At 38.3% G+C, this 19733-nt stretch overlaps 2 protein-coding genes across 3 annotated transcripts in view; one reads left to right on the top strand and one right to left on the bottom strand.

Annotated features, from left to right (window-relative positions):
* Nucleotides 1-6494: 6494 nt before the first annotated feature.
* LOC114253125 (bumetanide-sensitive sodium-(potassium)-chloride cotransporter) lies at nt 6495-11477 on the top strand. Its single transcript, XM_089736581.1, has 3 exons — nt 6495-6504; nt 7607-7740; nt 8938-11477. The coding sequence occupies exons 1-3, from the start codon at nt 6495-6497 to the stop codon at nt 9037-9039; spliced, it is 246 nt and encodes an 81-aa protein (XP_089592707.1). The 3' UTR covers nt 9040-11477.
* Nucleotides 9493-19733, bottom strand: part of Ptpmeg2 (Protein tyrosine phosphatase Meg2) — a 56996-nt gene continuing 46755 nt past the window's right edge. For both annotated transcript variants that reach the window (XM_028187921.2, XM_028187920.2), the window contains exons 8-14: nt 19202-19278; nt 15163-15358; nt 14598-14761; nt 13546-13939; nt 13117-13193; nt 12878-13035; nt 9493-12097 (exon numbers count right to left, since the gene is read on the bottom strand). In XM_028187921.2, coding sequence (XP_028043722.2) covers nt 12026-12097; nt 12878-13035; nt 13117-13193; nt 13546-13939; nt 14598-14761; nt 15163-15358; nt 19202-19278 — 1138 coding nt within the window. In that variant the 3' untranslated portion in view covers nt 9493-12025. The remainder of the gene's footprint in view (nt 12098-12877; nt 13036-13116; nt 13194-13545; nt 13940-14597; nt 14762-15162; nt 15359-19201; nt 19279-19733) is intronic.

Genomic DNA, 19733 nt, shown 5'->3' with positions numbered 1-19733 from the left:
CGGGCGTTAACCGTATAAATTTTGGCTTTTTTTATATGATCCCACCCGTGCTGTAGATACTACAGGTCCGTATAATGGATTGTACTCCTGGTTTATCTTTCATTTGGTTAAGGTTCTCGTCACAAATTCACGGGTTCAAGTTCTCAGTAGTAGGACGCGTAAATTTTGACTGTTCAAAGGGCAATTTCGTTGGAAGGTTGAACTTGCCTGGCTGTAACGCTGTTGACAGCTGGCGCATAACACGAACCTCGATAGTACGAAGGATTATTCCGCCTCCTTACGGTGATTTCGCAGGGTTCGAGCGAGTCTTAAATAGTACTAAGCGCTAGGCAATGCAGTAACCGTGGGCACTTGCGATTTTCCACAAACTACGGTGACCTCTTATTATGTAAGCCGTAGGATTGTTTGTCGCACACTGCAAAGTATTATAATTCTCTTCGATCTAATAAGTACAACATGCAACACATTTAGTCTGCGACGGAATGTACTAGTGGCCGTTGTGTTTAGTTAAAAATACAATATTTTTTTATATAGTTTTTACATATATACGGCTTCGGTTACGATACGGTATAATAGGCAAACATCTTTATATGAAAAGCGACAATTTTTTTAACGTGTGAATATGGTGAGTCGGTAGGCAGCGGCCTGGCTCTGCCCCTGGCATTGCCGACGTCCACTCCACCAACCACTCACCACAGGTGGGCCGTATGCTCGTCTGCAAGGACAATAAAAAAAATCGGAAATGCACTTTACGTTTTACAGTGGATTATGGGGGAGGCGTCTGAGCATTTAGACTGTTTATTAATTCTTTATTGTTTTAGATGTTCATAGATTCTTATTGATCTCATAAGCGAATCAAGGAACCATATGAGGACCATTGGCGACACATCCAGTTATAAAAAAATTTAATCATTAAGCGATGACACCATAGTACTACTTATGGCAGAGAAACTTACGCAGTCGCCGGCGTGTTCCATCGAGTAATGTAAACAAAACATAAAACCGTGACACAAGCGATTTGTACGCGTATAATTGATTGTCTTACACTTACCACAATCGGTAGATCCCTGGCCGGTCTATTTAATTCACCTCTTAGTTCGGGACTGCGTGACACTGCGGGGGTCAGAGTGGTTCTCGTTAAATTGGCGACGAAGTTGAGGGTAACCGCCAAAGAGCGGATTGAAGGCAGTTGTATCAGGACGACGGCGACCGCTCATTACGATCATCACTGCTTGTTAATTAACTGAAATTGAAACGCCTTTAAAACCATTGTCCTCAATAAGTGATCGAGTTCCGTGTATTCAAAGAATGCAAACATTTTCCTGAAGTGATTCGAATTTACAATGGACGTACGTTTGCTAGGTGACTGTGGGAAAATGGGTGAGAAACGTTTCTCATTTAAAATAATGTTCACAGTTCTAATGATGGAAAGGAGAATGTATGTAAATTGTCTACCTAAATAGTTCCAAATGGCATCGTACTTTTAATTTCAAAACAATTTCAGTTCCCAAATCAATGTTGAGACGCAGGCGAAGTGAGTCTGTCGAAATCGGAAACACTCATTGCGAAGCAAGGGCGGATCCAGCTTTGGTGCCAGGAGGGGGTCACATAGTCATGGTCAAGTCAAGAACTTATAATTTAAATTTGATAACAAAAGATACAAGTAAAAAGTAGGTATTTTAATAATGTACGTAAGTACTGTACTTAAAAATATTTATTCTTTATTGTACACTTGAAAAACTTAACACATAATAACTTGTACATATACACGTACATATTGTCATCTTCTCTTGAAGACATCCAGAGAAGCAAGGGCGGATCCAGGGGGGGGGTCATGGGGGTCATGACCCCCCCCTGAGCTGGTCCCTAGGTGGACCACATATTGAACATAATGATTTTAGGACACAATATATTGTTGCTCCTTATATTGCTCCTTAATTAATTTAATATAATATAATAACTTTGTATGATGGCAAATGTTTGGGAACGAACGCATCGAAAATTTGAATTTTACCGCGCCGCACTCGCGCGCGCTTGTCGACTACGTAACGTCTAGGTCTTTCTCTACGTTGCGCAGACTTAAATCGTGGCTAAGATCTTCAATGGTTGAAGATCGCCTAACCGGACTGGCACTTCTCCACGTTCATAAAAACGTACCCATTGACGTAAATGACGTAATAACGCGTTTCGGGAAAAGACGTAAAAGAAAAATTGATTTTGTTATTTAAATACCTAGTCAGATCATAAGTATTGTCACACAGTAAAAACTTTTCTTTTAGAATGCTGGCCACAAAAAAGTTTATTGAATTCGAAATTCGAATTGTTCATGAAAATAAAAATGTATACTTTTAGAATGTTACTCATTTTTAAATATGGAGTGGATCCTTAAAGAAGACCGTGTTGCAGTTATGCGTTGCATCGTTGCGGTTACGCGCCAATTCAAATTTTTAACATACTGAAAAATTTGAATATAACCAAAAGATTCGTTTATCGTACCATCAAACGATACAATGAAGACTCTAGTGTAGATGACAGGTCAAGAAGTGGTCGCCCTCGGTCTGTTAGGACTCCAGCAGTGATAAAAGCTGTGAAGGCGCGAATTCAAAGAAATCCCAAACGTAAGCAGAAACTGTTGGCCCTTCAGATGGGGTTAAGCAGAACCACGGTGAAAAGGGTGTTAAATGAAGACTTAGGGCTTCGGGCATATCGAAGAAAAACAGGACATCGTTTGAATGCTCGTCTAATGGACCTGAGACTGAAGAGATGCCGCGCTTTGTTGAAGCGGTACGCGGGAAAAAAATATCGGGAAATTCTTTTTTCGGATAAAAAGTTTTTACCGTAGAAGAGAGCTACAACAAACAAAATGATAAGGTGTACGCACACAATAGTGAAGAAGCGAGCAACCGTATTCCGCGTGTCCAACGAGTTCATTTTCCATCCTCGCTCATGGTATGGTTGGGAGTTTCTTATTGGGGCTTAACAGAGGTACATTTTTGTGAGAAAGGTGTAAAAACGAATGCAGTTGTGTATCAAAATACAGTCTTGACGAACCTTGTGGAACCTGTTTCTCATACCATGTTCAATAATAGGCACTGGGTATTCCAACAAGATTCGGCGCCAGCTCATAGAGCGAAGAGCACACAAGACTGGCTGGCGGCGCGTGAAATCGACTTCATCCGGCACGAAGACTGGCCCTCCTCCAGTCCAGATTTGAATCCGTTAGATTACAAGATATGGCAACACTTGGAGGAAAAGGCGTGCTCAAAGCCTCATCCCAATTTGGAGTCACTCAAGGCATCCTTGATTAAGGCAGCCGCCGATATTGACATGGACCTCGTTCGTGCTGCGATAGACGACTGGCCGCGCAGATTGAAGGCCTGTATTCAAAATCACGGAGGTCATTTTGAATAAACTTTAGTGTCATAAGAATCTATGTTTTGTTAAGTTCATTTTGGTATATGAATGGTTACATAATGGATAAACTTGTTTCAATTATTTTACATTAAACATGTGACAGAATTTATGACCTGACTAGGTATAAGTATTTTGTCTGTTTCTATTTTGTTTGTTGGAAACCCTTGTCGTAGCACTTTTGCGGAGTTTTGCGTCATACCCCTCGACATACCTCTAGCTGTTATGACAAACCATTCACCACGGTTATGGAATATAAATAAGCTGCCTCATTCCGGGCGTGATAGTGCTTCTCTGGATGTCTTCAAGAGAAGATGACAATATGTACGTGTATATGTACAAGTTATTATGTGTTAAGTTTTTCAAGTGTACAATAAAGAATAAATATTTTTAAGTACAGTACTTACGTACATTATTAAAATACCTACTTTTTACTTGTATCTTTTGTTATCAAATTTAAATTATAAGTTCTTGACTTGACCATGACTATGTGACCCCCTCCTGGCACCAAAGCTGGATCCGCCCTTGATTACTGCTTCACGGCAGAAATAGGCGGGGTTGCGGTACCAACCCGTGCGGACTCACAAGAGGTCCCACCACCAGTAACATGTTAAGAAGAAACGTGGATGATGAAAATCTTGAAGCTAGGCTTAAAAAAATAATTGCTGTAGTTACATCTATAAACCTTCGATATTTATGACATACATTATTCTATATTTTTGTGAAAAGCTGGAATCGATCGTTTCATAACCGATGTTCTCAATTCGACTATATTTAATTTGTTTTTATTTGAGAGCCGGTGCACAGTGGGTCGATACTATGATTTGAGTGACTTAGGGACCAACTTGGTTTTTTAACAAATTTTTTTACGTAGATAGATAGAGCTCGTTAATCTCAATAATAATTGTTTTGGGCAAAAATTACAAAAACTTTATAGTTTGGTCAGAAAAATGTGTTTTGTGATTTTTTTGTATGGAGCGGGTCACATTAAATTAAATTCCTGCTAAGTACCGTGAGGTCCCGCTTTGAAACTTTATTTTTCTTACACCTTGTCTAGTCTACTATCATTTGATGCTATGAACATATGCATAAAATTGCAACTCTGCCAAATAAATGGATCGAAAAAAATGAATAAATACATAGAGTAAAAATCTTTATTTTTATTTTCGTAAGTCCTTTTAAGTTAAATTTGATATGGATTAGTAAGTACAAGCACGCAACGATACCCATAATTACATAATACCTAACAAAAATACATTTAGTAGGTCTTAATTAATCAATCTCTCTAAGTATTATATATTTTGTTTCACCATTCGATCTTTAGATCAGAAGACAAAAGAAGATTGTGTAAAATATCCTCATTAGTCGGCAGTCTACTTATCTTTCTAAAATAACAACTCTCTGTATATTTCCGAAAATCTTTATTGCGAGCTTCCGCTGCCTCTTCCGACAGTTTACCTATAGGAATGGCACGAAAGGCAAAGCTTTTTATTATTGTATATCACTACCATGTGCCAACAATTTATGGATACTGGAAGGCATATAATACTAGGGATATAAATTAATATACAATTCTGCAGTATATCTACAAAACTCGGAAAAATTGGAAAGGTCCACGCGCTCTCCAGATGCAACAGTCTGAAGAATCACGTGAAACCTCTCCATTAAATCTTTACGTATTCCTGTTATGCGGGCTGTTCCTTCTGCATTCCTGAAAAATCTTCTGGCAGTATTGCCATCATTGGTTGTTCCTGCTTCTTGCTTGACAACATCTATAAGTAAACCGTATTCCTTTTTAAACGCTTAAGGTATAGCGCTCTTTCTGATTGATATTTTTTCTTAGTCATCGCCCCTTGCAACTCCATTTCTTGAAGTCCAAACGAAAAGACGCAAACAAAAAAATGTCATTTAAAAAATAATCTCACAGGAAACTACATAGGATGAAAAAATTGTGAAGTAATAAAATTATATTTACCGATATGAAGTAAGCACTCCATGCGTCTTATCCAGGCATGTAAAGATGGCATTCCATACTGGAATATTCCTTCATTATTTTCTCTTTGATAAGCAAGTGACTCCAAAAAAGTCTGACGGTTTTGCTTTGCAAATATCACAGACAGCAGAAAATGTTTCTGACAAATATAAGGTTATTTTGCCGTCTATCATCGTCATGTGCAATTGATGCTTAACTTCAACTTGTTTGATTTTTGATGGCTGGAGTCTTTCTATTTCTTCTGTTATGCTAGCTTTTATAATTGCCACTGTTGACTGCGTTTCTTTTATAAATTTAAACATTATTGGACGGCAACAAAAAGTTGATGAGGGTAGGTCGTTTTCCCAAACAATTGTTCCATCAAATTTCTGAAGCCTTATAGGAACTAGACTGGTCAAGAAAATAGATGAATCATCAAACTCTGTTTCAGTCTTTTGTTTATAATTACTTTGACCTGGGGCTCTATCAAAGCCTATTTGCTTATAAGCAGTAGCTCTCTTGCCGAGTCGAAATCCGAAGTAATCACATTTAAAAGCCTATATACCGCCAAGCTTAGTAATGCTTGCATTTTAATAGCAGCTCTTTCTTCATTAATAACTACCTCGTCTTTCCCTGGATAACATTTGGTCTTTTCTTGCTTAATTTTATATTAAGAAGGGTATAAATCGGACCCATTTTCATTTGCTGCTTCTCTTAGATTTATATACTGCCACTTACTTAATTTAAGTGAAACTAATAGTGCCTTATCGGGAGAATATGTACTACTTTTCACTTTACTTGTACTTAAACACTCCTTAACTTTTTCTAGATCTTTGGGGTGATTTGACAAATGGTTCATTATTTCTCCTACATCTTCATTTCCAGTGTTTCTCAAACTAGCAACTGTAGTAGCTTTCATTTAATCCGGGGTTAACGAAAGCGATTGGTAAATTTGTTCAATGTGCCTGGATCCCAATTCTTCAAAAGGTTTTCGAGGTGTAAAAGTAGATGTCGAGGCTTCTGTAGTACATTAGAGCGTGGTACATTTTCAACATCTTCAGTATTAGAAATCTCGAGCCTTTCGTGTACAGTGTTGATATCTTCAGGTATCATGCCTTCGGGCCAGTTTATTGCACATTCGAACTAATCACATTTTTTTCTTATAAACTGTGCTAACATGCGACTACTTCGTTTCCATATTGCACTTATATTTGAACAAAAGTGCGTACAGAATTTTTGGGGCTCAACACTTTTCTCTTCGGTCACGTTCATTTGATTTTGTAGGAATTGAAAGTTTTTTATTATCAGACAGCGACTGTAGTTGCTCTCTTAAAATCATAAATAATCCTAAATTGTTAATAAAATTATCCATTATAACGGAAAAAGGAAGATCACGACGACAATCAGAAGATGTTAGTAGTCGTACGAATAAACGAACACTAGTTAGTATATAATAAATATTGTCACTTTATACTTCCAGAGAGACACAAATGTGTACTATATTTTCTACTACCCAGTAATGGCTGCTTAACTAATTATCCTCAGTAACTAATGTTAACTATCCTAATAATTACAGAGATTGATTAATTAGAGACCTACTAAATGTATTTTTGTTAGGTATTATGTAATTATGGGTATTGTTGCGTGCTTGTACTTACTAATCCATATCAAATTTAACTTAAAAGCACTTACGAAAATAAAAATAAAGGTTTTTATTCTATGTATTTATTCATTTTTTTCGATCCATTTATTTGGCAGAGTTGCAACTTTATGCACATGTTCATAGCACCAAATGATAGTAGACTAGACAAGGTGTAAGAAAAATAAAGTTTCAAAGCGGGACCTCACGGTACTTAGCAGGAATTTAATTTAATGTGACCCGCTCCATACAAAAAAATCATAAAACACATTTTTCTGACCAAACTATAAAGTTTTTGTAATTTTTGCCCAAAACAATTATTATTGAGATTAACGAGCTCTATCTATCTACGTGAAGAAAAATCTTAAAAAACAAAGTTGGTCCCTAAGTCACTAAAATCATAGTATCGACCCACTGTGCGGTGCTTCTCATGTCGTCCCATTTAAATTATATCAATATCTGATCAGTAGTTTTTGCATTATCCTTAATTATAATTTATTATTAATGCATTTATAATTGACTTCACCTATTAGTTTTTGTTAAAAAAAGTCGACAGCATAGCAGTATAGAGATAAATTGTACAGATATTTTAACATCGGAAGCCGAGTTGAAGAGTCAGTACAGTAAAACAAGCAGGCATTTGCGACTACGAAATCTTCTGTTGCAACATTCGACAAAAGCCGCTATCGTCATCATTACTCTGCCATTGCCGAGAAAGGTAATTTACAATTAAGGTTCTATATGCCAGTAGCTAGAGGCAATTTTAGATTCAAATTGACGTGGACGTGACGGTGGGCGAGCTCAGATGACTCAAAGAAACCTTAAAGCTTAAAGCCTAACTGAATTTACTAATATCAGCCCTAAAGAGCAGTCAATGCTTCGCTGTATGCCAGGGACATTTACAAAAATATCCCGTGAATGCGCAGTCGAGTCGAAGACCTTACCAATAGTAGTCCGGCTATTGATCAGGATACAAGACTGATGTGGCATCAGCCTCATCAAGTTGTTATTCTTTCATCAATCATTTTTATTTTGAATAATGAGTTTGTCTAGTTTTGTTTTGCGCACATGTATTAACGAAACTTTGTGCGTACTGTATTTACCATTGACCTTGTGTTCTTATCACTCCCCAATTCTTCTCTTTGCTACATATAAGTAGGTACCTCTCCTACTTCTTTTGGTATCTAACTTACAAACATTCACCGTTTGGTTGGCTCTATGGTCATTGTACCCTTGTGCTCACTATACCCACATAAAGAAACGAACTTCTTAGCAATCCATGGATTTACCGTGCGGGTGCCGGGTCCATCTTGTCCCAGAGAGAGAGGACCATTCGTAATCTCTGGGTTTGCGGAGACACTTCGCTTCTTCCTGTATTTTGTATCGTATGTTCCATGAAGAGTGCTCTGACGAATTGTTTGATAATCCCATAATCTCGTTGTTACCATCGCACCGCCCGCCACCGGAGTAGAGTTCATCCATACTACCCTCCACGGTTTTTCCCGAGCGCTATGACTTGTCTTCCTTCAAACGAGACTTGTGGAGAGTACTTAACGGTAGGCTGTAGTTCTGCTCCTGGCATTGCTGAAGTCCATGGGAAACGGCAACCTCTCACCTATAGATGGTGATCGTCAGATACGATCGTCTACCTACAGGGGCAATAAAAAAAAAATACCACGGCATAAAAACTAACCACGAAACATTTTTTTGGTAGTTCGTAAATTCATGGTGCAATATATTTTATTATTTCAGTCATAATAATATATTATAATGTAAGTACTAGCAACTAATTAGCTTCCATATGTTTTTATGTCCACAGTGCACAGGTGCTTCATAAAGAGGAAAATTTCCTTCTTTCATAAAGCCCGTGCATTACTTTGCTCGTGTAGTCAAAAACATGTTTGATTGATTTTAGGTGTCGGCATCGCTGTACATGGCGTGGCTAGAGGTCCTCAGCCGAGATTTGCCGCCCGTATTATTCGTACGCGGCAACGACTCCTGTGTGTTGGACGCGTAAAGTGAAAGATTATTCCGATATCGTCACTTCAACAAACGTAGGGTTTGCACAAAAAATAGACAAAATAAATTGTATAAGGATTGCGAAACCCAGCATCGAAAGACAATATTTACTTCAGATGATTGGTATCGAAGGTTCGAGTTTAAACGGCAGGCTCGTCTGTTAAAGTGAACGACTTCGAGATGCCCATGGGCTTCTAGTGACGTCTGAGACGTACTCTAGTTTAAATATCCGCCATGCATCCAACATACAAATTAAAAAGGTCTGTCGAATGTAAAAAAAAACTGATTTAAGAAATGGTGCAGGATCTCACACTACGTTGAAAAGTATAAATTCGCACACAAAGAGAATTTTAATTAAATTATTAATATGACGTATTATAAGTATATATAGTTTATGTATAAGATTGATTAAAAAAAAACTAATTCAAATAAAATAAACAAAATCAGTAAATATAATAGAAGTTCTTTTTATTTCACACATATTTCACAAGGGCATCATTTTCATTTAAAAAAAAAAACCTATTTACAGTTACAAGAATCAACAGTCGTTCCAGATTAACAATTTAATTATTATTATTTTAAACTCCTAAACAATACAATAAAGTGAAATTTGTTTAAAACTATTCAATAGTGGATGTTTATAGCGATGGTACATATCGGCTGCGGTACAAATGAGGCAGGCAGCGCAAAAGTGGCCTAACCTTATCATAGTTAGTATGGAGATTGAATGAGGTTGGAATTTACTTTTACACTGCGTCGTAGGCAAAAACAATACGCGCAAAAATAATGTTTACAAAACCATCTGTTCTCTATGGGTGGGACTAGGAAAAGGCCGGTTTTGCATCAAAATTTATTATCACTACGTAGTATAAGACAAAGTCGCTTTCTCTGTCCCTATATCCCTATGTATGCTTAAATCTTTAAAACTACGCAACGGATTTTGATGCGGTTTTTTTTAATAGATAGAGTGATTGAAGTGGAAGGTTTATATGTATAATAACATCCATTAAATAGTGGAGAAATAAATAATAAATTACAGTTTCCGAAGCGAAGCGAGGGCGGGTCGCTAGTGTTTTAAATAAATTGCACGAATTCGAAAAATTGTGGGTTAGGCCACTTTTGCACTGACGGTCCCAAATGTTGGCGCGCCCGAATGTGCCCGCTCGCTGCGAATGCGCTCGCCTGGTCGCGCAAGTAAGCGGCGTAACACGATACATCAATCAGAATTAATTACAACAATACAAATATTTAACGTGCACTCGCAACACAACAAGGGCCGCCCGAGTCGACGCTTCTCGACGATTCGAACGCTCATCGCTCGAACAAGAGAGATTCAACAAATCTGCTCAGGGGAAACCGTGCTTGTTCTGTGTGACGTCATAGACGTGTGACGTCAGCACGGGCGACCGAAATAAGAACACGAATGACCTCGGGCCGTCAAATGTCACTCCATAAGTACGATTTGCAAAAAAATATATATATTTACATGCTCCTTAGTTGAAATTAGAATAAATATATTAAATCCGCGTTTGCGATTTAGAATAAAGTCATAAAATGTTATTTAAATATTTTATAATCCAACATGGCAAATGGTTAATCCTGTTCTTATTTTGATCGCACAGTATACCGATATGTCAGTTGCGCAAGGACGGTTTTTTTTATATATACATACATATAAAGAGCAATACTCTGATAGTGATTTCGAAGTGTTCCTACAATCATACAGAAAATGAATAATTTGTTGCAATCAAAAATATTACATTCACTATTATATGCATTATTGTTTTTGCTTACAGTACCTTATAGTTTATTTGTTTACGTTTAGCTATATCGAATGTAACTAAATTGGCTAAGATCCCACTGTTCGAGTGCTGCTTGTGAAATTTTAGAGCACATTAACATTACTCAGTCTATATTTATATAAAATTTAAATATTAGTAATAATTCGTAACCGTACTTCGACATGATGCGATGGGACAAACTTGCATGTGATGAACTCAACGACACATTCCGGGTGCTATATAATGCGAGCTTGTATTGAAACGGCGTGGGGGCACAGGGGACCCGGCGGGGGCCCACCAGCACCGGACTACACTATCACACGTTCTCCACGTTCTCAATGCTGTCATAACTAAAGATACCAAAATCTAAGAACCCTTTTGTACAGAGTACCGTTGGCATAAGCACCATCTTACAATTGTACTTTCTGTTTAGCGATTTTGAAACACTGGACAACAAAATGAAAAGAGTAGAACAATTACATTTTTAATTTAATATTAATCCATTTTGTACCTTATTATAAAAACGATAAATCAAATCTTATATATTATGTTCTATTTTGTATTAGTTCTGTGTACAACAATTAAATTAACTAGATTGTTCCTCGGACGCTACACGTAATTTTTGCTGCGTAAGACAGTTCTAAAATGGCCTATTTTAACAGCATCCAGAACAGATAATGTTTTGTTACAATCTTCAGTGACGTCAACAACAAAATGTTCACGCACGCGAATAAACAATTTTACACATACTACATACATACAAAACTCACACAGCCATACACTATTTACGTATAAATAAATACAATAATAATCATTAAAATTAATTATGGAAAGATTTTTGGTTACAAAGAATTCATAATATGCAAGGTAAAATACTTGAATTACGAGGTTTGTTTACCGAGACCCGATAATGGTTGCGGGTGTACTCCCGCTATCCTAGTGAACACATCTCTCTGCCACCAGAGACACTGCAGCGGAACTGCCAGACCACGGGATACTGTCGGTTCCTTTCTGTGTGTAACAGAACGTGTGCACTGTTCAATTAACTATTAGACGGTAGTTGACGCAAATATTTACAAATAACACATAACGTGATCACGAGAACTGAGTAATCGATACGTCGCGAACTGTGTAACGTTCATAATTAACGCGAGGTTAGACCATCGGTTGCGCGGGACGGGCGGGCGGCGGCCGCGACCTTCCTTATTCGGACTCCTCATCGTTCTCATCGTCGAAGCCAGTCAGATCGGCAGATTCTAAATATCCATTCATAACCTGGAAAATAATAAAAATTACATAATAAAAATAACAGCTCGACCTTGCCAAAACTGCGGAATCGTGTGACTAAAACTTCATACTGAGTCAGACAACAGGAAATTTATTGTTGATAAATAATTTTATTCGTTTATCTTTTAAGTACAGAAAATATATTTATAATTACACGAATTGATGTTAAAGCGTATTGTAAGCTCGCACAGATTATATTTAAATTGGGAGTAATCAGTGAACACCATGTATATATTCTGATTACATCTCAATCTTAAACATTATTTGGACTTTTTGGCGGGAACGCGTGGAGTAAAGTTGTGTGATTTGTTTTATTTTGTCTATTTGATGTTTCTTCAGGTTTAAATGTGTAGCGGTGGTTCATTAAATGTTTCATATCTGTAAAAGTGCACAAATGTGGGAAAATGAAACCAAGCCACTGGACATAACTGGATTTCTCGGGATCCTTCCGTAAAAGTCCACTGAGAAAATCTCAGTAAATGACCACCATTTTACTGAGATTATATTTCATACCATATCATTTCATTTAATTTCATTCCAGTTGATTAATGTCTCAAATTATCATCTTCATTTCATTTCACTCCATATTATTTTTCATAAAATTAAGAATATAAATTAAAATAAGACATGACTTAAAGGTCTTAGTTACCAGGTCATAAAATCCATTAAAAAAATGAAAACATTATTTTGCCATTTAGGTGGGATAAATTAAGAAGTACAGTGAAAACGATGTTGGTGTAGATGAGAAGACTAGGGCAGGTGACTCACCGCGTACTCGAGGAGCGCGAGATGACAGAACACGTACTGGTCGGGCATCTGTATGGAGTGCGCGCGCTGCGACCGGATGCGCTCCACCGTGCCGCGCACGTCCGCCGCGCCCTCCGCCTCCAGCCGCGCCGCGCACGTGTCCAGCGTCAGGAACGTGCCTGCAACCCACGCACCCGTCACTCGCGCGTCACGCACCCGTCACTCGCCCGTCACGCACCCGTCACCCGCACGTCACTCACCTGTCCGTCCGATGCCGGCTGAGCAGTGGACGACGATCGGTGGCCCTTTGCTGTGTCCGGCCCACGCGTCTCCCAACCTATAAAACGTTCAACCATATAAATATACATATATCGAGACATCAACTGTTCCATTTAAATTTATTAAAATTTATTTTCTATTTATTAGTTGATTTTTATATTAAGCGTGTTTTTTAGTTTTTTTTGAACTATTATTTATTTTTAATTTTTTAGTTCAATTTCAATTTGTTCAATTTTTTTTTTTTATTTTTTTTTTAATGTTGAATTATTATCGGTCCTCGATAAAGCTACAAAGTTTGAATGAAATCTGGCCGTTTAATTAAACTGGGTCAAAATCGCGTCGAAAGGAGTCAGTTACAAACATACATACAAGTGAAGCTAATATAAAGCGTGTAAAAAAACTAGACTAACTCGGCGAGTCCTCGTTGTTGCGCGCGACGCACGAGCTGCATGAACCGCAGCACAGGGAGCGCGCGCGCCCCCGCCGCCCCGCCGCCGCCCCCGCCGCCGCCCGGCACGCCGTAGTCCGGCCAGCGCGTGTACTGGCCGTGCCACACGCGCCGCACCTGCTCCGTGCGCAGCTCCGTCAGCACCAGCGAGCTGATCGTGTAGTCGTCGTGCTGGATCACGTCCTCGGCGAGCACGGCGTAGGGCCCGTGCTGCTGCCTGGCGCCGGCCGTCGCGGGCCAGTACTGCCCGCACTTGACGCGCCCGCGCTCCATCACGCGCGTGGTCATCACTATCACGACGGTGCCCTGCTCCCACACCATGCGCCAAAAGTCACCGAACGTCTTCGGTAGAGGACCTGTGATCGTTTATCCAAACTTTAGTTAGCCTTAAAACTTAACTGATCAATTATAATAATTATAGTACTTTGTAATGACAAATTTGCAAAAAAAAATTAAAAATAGTAGAAATATTCATAAACATTTTAAATGAATATGAAATGAAAAACTGACTTTAAATGTATTACATATATTATTTTATATTATAATTTAGCTTTAATTCAATCCATTCATCTCTCTAGACTTCGAAACCCATCGCTGCGTAAAATGCTTACTGGGCAGGTTATGTACGTATCTTAAATATCTAACATTTATTTCAAAAACAAGTACTAAGAACAATAAATATTACTGTCCTAAATTGATTAATAAACAAAAGTCTTTGTCCGTTTGTATCGATATCGCTTTCAAACTACCCGACCGATTAAGTTTGACACTCGACCAAATTATGAAATAGAGAAAGTTTAGCTTTTTTTTGTTTTAGCCTAACTATTCTAGTAAACCCGAAGGATTATATTAGCTTCACCGACTAATAGGCGAGCTCATGGGATTTAACCTAGCGAATTTGCTAACACTAGCAGCCCCTAGCAAGAGCCGTGCTTCGCAGAATCAACCACCGGATCGGAAACGCGACCCACTGAGAAGATCCGACGAGAAACTCAGTGGGCTTAATGCACGTACCCTGTGTACAAATGTAGGCGTTCTTCTGTTTGTATCCGTCGACGTAGTTAGCGTTGATGTAGTCCGTGGTGGGGTCGTCCGGGTCGGTCTGCGAGAGCAGCACGCGCGAGTGGTCGTAGCACAGCACGTCCGTGTAGCGGTTCTTGGCTAGGTTGCTCGGCAACCTGGAAAAATTAATGTTTGCACAGCGGTCAGCGACCCGACCGGAGTCGAGAACTTTCATAAGGACGTTTCGCATTCGAGCTCCGGGCTTGCTTTTCATGATGACGTCGATATGGGAACAATTTAATTTTAAAATTTTTTTTAAAGATAGTTTGTTTTTATTGCCCTTGTGGGCAGACGAGCATACGGCCTACCAGACGGTGAGTGGTTATCGTCGCCCATGGACGTTAGGAATGCCAGGGCAGAGCCAAGCCGCTGCCTTCCGTTAAGTATTCTCCACAAGCCTCGTTTGCAAAGCCGAATGATACGTGGCAAAAAAGATCTCTGGATCAACTGTATAGTAAAGCAGTCGCATTCTGACAGAGGGTCGTACATAGTGCAGTGGAAGTGGAGGGGAACATACTTGGCGTTGTGGAAGGTTCCGACGGGCGGGCGGGACCGTATCTCGTCGTACTCTGCGACGAGGCCCCGGCGCCGCACGAGCCGCAGGCGGGCCAGCAGCGCCGCCGGCGTCTCCCCCGCGCCGCCCGCGCCCCCCGCCGCGCACTCCTCGTCCGACAGCCCGGGGGACAGCTCGCCCGACGACCACGTGCCGCGCGCTGCAACCACAACACTGAACGATCAATACACACCGGTGGTCAAAATTCGACTATAATTAAAATACGCTTTTATTATATTCAGACGTATGTATGTTTGTAACGGAATCTTTGAACATGAGACGCCCTTTTTACTTTTTATTATTTATTAATTAATTATTAATTTTATTATTATTTAAAATTTATTTACTATTTTTTAGTTGGATTTTCTATAAAAGCGTATTTTGTTACATTTTTTTAAAACTATTATTTATTTCAGAATTCTATTGTCAAAGAATTATTATATTTAACTACTAGCGACCCGCCCTCGCTTCACTTCGGAAACATTAAATTTTATTATTGAATAGTCGAGTCCTGCGATGTTACCCGCGGTTATTGTCGTATCGCGGGTGACGCCGCGGGGCGAAGCAAGTCTAAAAAAAGTAGCCTAAGTTACTCCTTATACCATCAGCTACCTGTCAGTGAAAGTCAATTCAATTTCAAACGTTTGCACCATAAAACACTACATGACGTGTAACTTACTCAACACATAAAGCGCTATCAAAAGCATTGCGAAACTGCGACCAAACTAATAACAATTTATTTCAAGAATAACATTTTATGCGCCCGCACACGAGTCGAGCTCGTAAAACATACATAAATAAATCGTAATCGATGTAGCGATACGGCCGCCGCCCATCTTGAGACATGAGGTCAAACTCCCAAATGTGTCGATGCCATAACGTCACAAAATGTTACGTAATCGGCCTGTGTAACGATCCTTATTTTAGTCAATTTAAAACGGACCTTATTTCATACAAGACATAGTTTTTTTTCGCTATCTATTCACTGGTAGCCTAAAGGACATTCTAGCTACGCCCGGACGGGTAGATGAGCTCACGGGCTCAACCTGAGAGTTTACTTAAAAAAAATTTTTTTTATGTTTGATAGTTTACTGATGGCCCGAAGGCCTTTCCAGTTTCACGAGGACAGATGGGCGAGCAAAGGCTCAGCCAGGAGGGGTGGGATTTGCTAACAGCTGCCCGAGCGCCTCTGAAGGAGACCTAACCCCCTAGTAAGAGCAGTGCTTCGCAAAATCTCAACACTTGTGTCGCCACGTGTTCATTGCGTTTCAGATTAATATTTCGTATGGTATAAATATAGCTTTATTGTTCTCCGCGTACAATAACGATGAACATTTCAAGCGCGCAGTTAAATTATAAATACACACACATTACGCACGGGACAAGGTCACCGGCCAACATTGACGGGTTCGACGTATGACCTACGAAGATTAATTAAAAAAAAAAAGTTGAGACAAACAATTTTTTTTTAATAAACACTACATGTGTCCCTGGTTTGGCAGATAGATGCTTTACGCTCACGTTGGGTTGTGATTTTTTTGTTGTACCGCCACTTTTATTTATTTAGACTTGTCGACGAGTGAGTCGAGACCAGTGTCATTAGCGCAAGTTTTTTAACGTTCTCGATAGCGTAAAAGTTAACTCAAATTTGTATGGAGTTGGAACATTTGTCTACGTTTGCCGCTAGGGGCGCTGTTCCAATTGCATACAAATTTGAGTTAACTTTTACGCTATTTAGAACGTTAAAAAACTCGCACTAAGCACAGACAGAGCTTAGACATCAACAATACAAATTCAGCCACCCGCTTTGAGACGAGTTATTTAAATTTTACAGTACAACGACTGACACATCCTTCCAACTGAAACGCGTTAAACCGCAGAAATAAATATTTATTTATATAAAAAAAACAAAGAGTAAACAGTCGAAAATTACCGGTATTTCTTATAGAGATCTGCAATATAAGTAACACAACACTTCCAATTTTATATTTATTCGACTCTTAAGCAATTATTTTTTAAGCAAATATAAACCTACCAGAATTATTCTTGACTTCACACATTTACAAGAACATACTTAAAAAAAGTAAATAAATCAGTGAAATGTCAATGACAAATACTGACAGCTGTCTTTTATGATGCTAACAACTCTATTATCAAACTTAAATAAGTTGTATTCACTGATTATATATACTATGAAAAAAAAAGATTAATATATCCGTAAATTTCATTTCGAAGTTCAAGTACTTTTGGAGAATATTTATGAAAATAAATGACGTATTAGTATTATTATTATATGCTTCGTTTATTAAGTAAACTTTGATTTTCGCTAACATTATTAGGATAACAATTATTTTCAAATTCAACTTCCCGTGACGTGCTGTAATATTTAGCAGCAAATTTAGTCTCTACAAAATGCACAATGGAAGAATCATCATCATCATCATTCTCCTGCCCTTCTCCCAGTCACCTGGGGTCGGCGCAACATGTTTTCTCCTTCTATGCTCCTCTATCATATAACATTTCTTCGCTCACTCCCCTCTTACACATATCGTCTTTCACGCAATTATATATCAATTACGGAAGAATATATAACCTATATATAACCCTAAGCTCTAAAATGGTTACGTCACTCGTACACCGAAGATGTGGGTGTATATCTTTTTTTTTTTTAAGAGATTTTATGACCTGGTAACTGAGATCTTTAAGTCATGTCTTATTTTAATCTATATTCTTAATTTTATGAAAAATGATATTATGGAGTGAAATGAAATGAAAATGATTAATTTGAGACATTAATCAACTAGGATGAAATTAAATGAGATGATATGAGATGAAATCTAATCTCAGTAAAATGGTGGTCATTTACTAAGATTTTTCAGTGGACTTTTTAGAGGATCCCGAGAAGTTACGTCCAGCGGCTTTGTTTAATTTTCCCACATTTGTGCACTTTCACAGATATTAAACGGTTAATAAACCACCATTATTACACATTTAAACCAGAAGAAACACTAAATAGACAAAATAAAACAAATCACACAACTTCACTCCTCGCGTTCCCGCCAAAAAGTCCGGGTGTACATCTGTGGTAATCTGATGCACAGATCAAAGGCACGAACACGTCCACAGATTACCGCCAACAATAGACGAGACGTATCGATATATATCCATATCAGTCGGTATAGTGAAGTACCAATATATTTCAAGAACTACCATTTTCCGTGAGCATTACGTGTTTTATATTCATTTAGGGAGCAGTCCCATTACTACCTATGTCATTATATATGTGTAAAGAAAAACCTTTAAAAACTCTTTAGTTTTAAAAATAGATTTTTCTTAGACGGAATCGCTCACCTGTCTGTCATTAAGTAAAAAGAGAGTTCAGTTTTGTATAGCTTAGCAATACTGTTTAAAAAAAATATTAAAAGTTATTAAGAGCTTTAAATGTTATTTTCTTAATATATCACAGAAAACGCAATTAAGTCTTTTATTACTTATTCATTCTGAAGTATTCCATAATATTGAACTATATTACGTATTTATAAAAGCTACTGATATTATTAATAATACGGTGAAAAATAAAAACGTTAACCCTTTGACTGCCACGTAGGTCACTAGTGTCCTATGTGGCGTACTGAAGTATATATGTATGACGATTTCCGTGACTAAGACGCCGGAATATCTACTAGACTCTGGGAAAGACGAATCGGAAGATACTAAGAAAACATACATTAACCAGCAAAGGGTTAGGCAACCTAAGTGCCTTAGTAGAGGGGGAGGGTGATGGGAGAGATGTGCTCCGCACTAAGCGCTGCACTCTCCCCCCTTTGCCTTTTCATGAGTTCTGTCTCATGCGAGGCTCGGACGTGGGTTGTTGAGCGATAGGAGAAAAAAAAAAGAAGGCTCTTAGTAACAGAAAACTCTACATAATTACTGCAGTGCGCTGCGTAGGGCACCGGTGACCTACATGGCGGTCAAATGGTTTTTAGTTAAATTGTGTACTCACTGCTTATGTCTATATCATCCTCGTCGCCGGAGTTAATGTGTCTGCTTTTAGTATCGCCGTTATACCCATGCGAGTGCCTGAAACATTTAATTAACGTAATATTATTATATATAAATTACTTGTGTTTATATCTATGTGTTTACTAACTAGCACAGTTGAGATGATTACATCGTTCACGTAAAATTCAATAAAAACGTATGCAATAATGACCTTCCGAAAAGGATGTGAACTTTCAAGACGTCTTTCTGAAAGTTGAACGTCAATTTAACTAATAAATGAACAGCGATGAATAACTTCATTTTAAGGTATTTTTACATTATGTGCTTTGCAAAATTTATTACTATAATAATACCTACATTATCAGTTAACAAAACATAATTGTATCGTTCCGGAGATCTACCCGGTAACCCAATTCTTAAGTTTCTGATGAAAACATTTGATCTTTTTCTAAGATCGAATAAACATTTAATCTTCAGACGTTCGAATCGAATTAGAACATATTACTAGTAAATGTCTTAGTTTAGCGTAGCAT

The sequence above is a fragment of the Bombyx mandarina genome, chromosome 21 (genome assembly GCF_030267445.1).
Source record: "Bombyx mandarina strain Sakado chromosome 21, ASM3026744v2".
Lineage (NCBI taxonomy): Eukaryota > Metazoa > Arthropoda > Insecta > Lepidoptera > Bombycidae > Bombyx > Bombyx mandarina.
This window is presented reverse-complemented; position numbering and strand designations above follow the sequence as displayed.

Coding starts and splice junctions, on each gene's coding strand:
- LOC114253125 (XM_089736581.1), top strand. Junction 7,741..8,937: donor CTCTGCCATTGCCGAGAAAG/GTAATTTACAAT, acceptor GATTGATTTTAG/GTGTCGGCATCGCTGTACAT.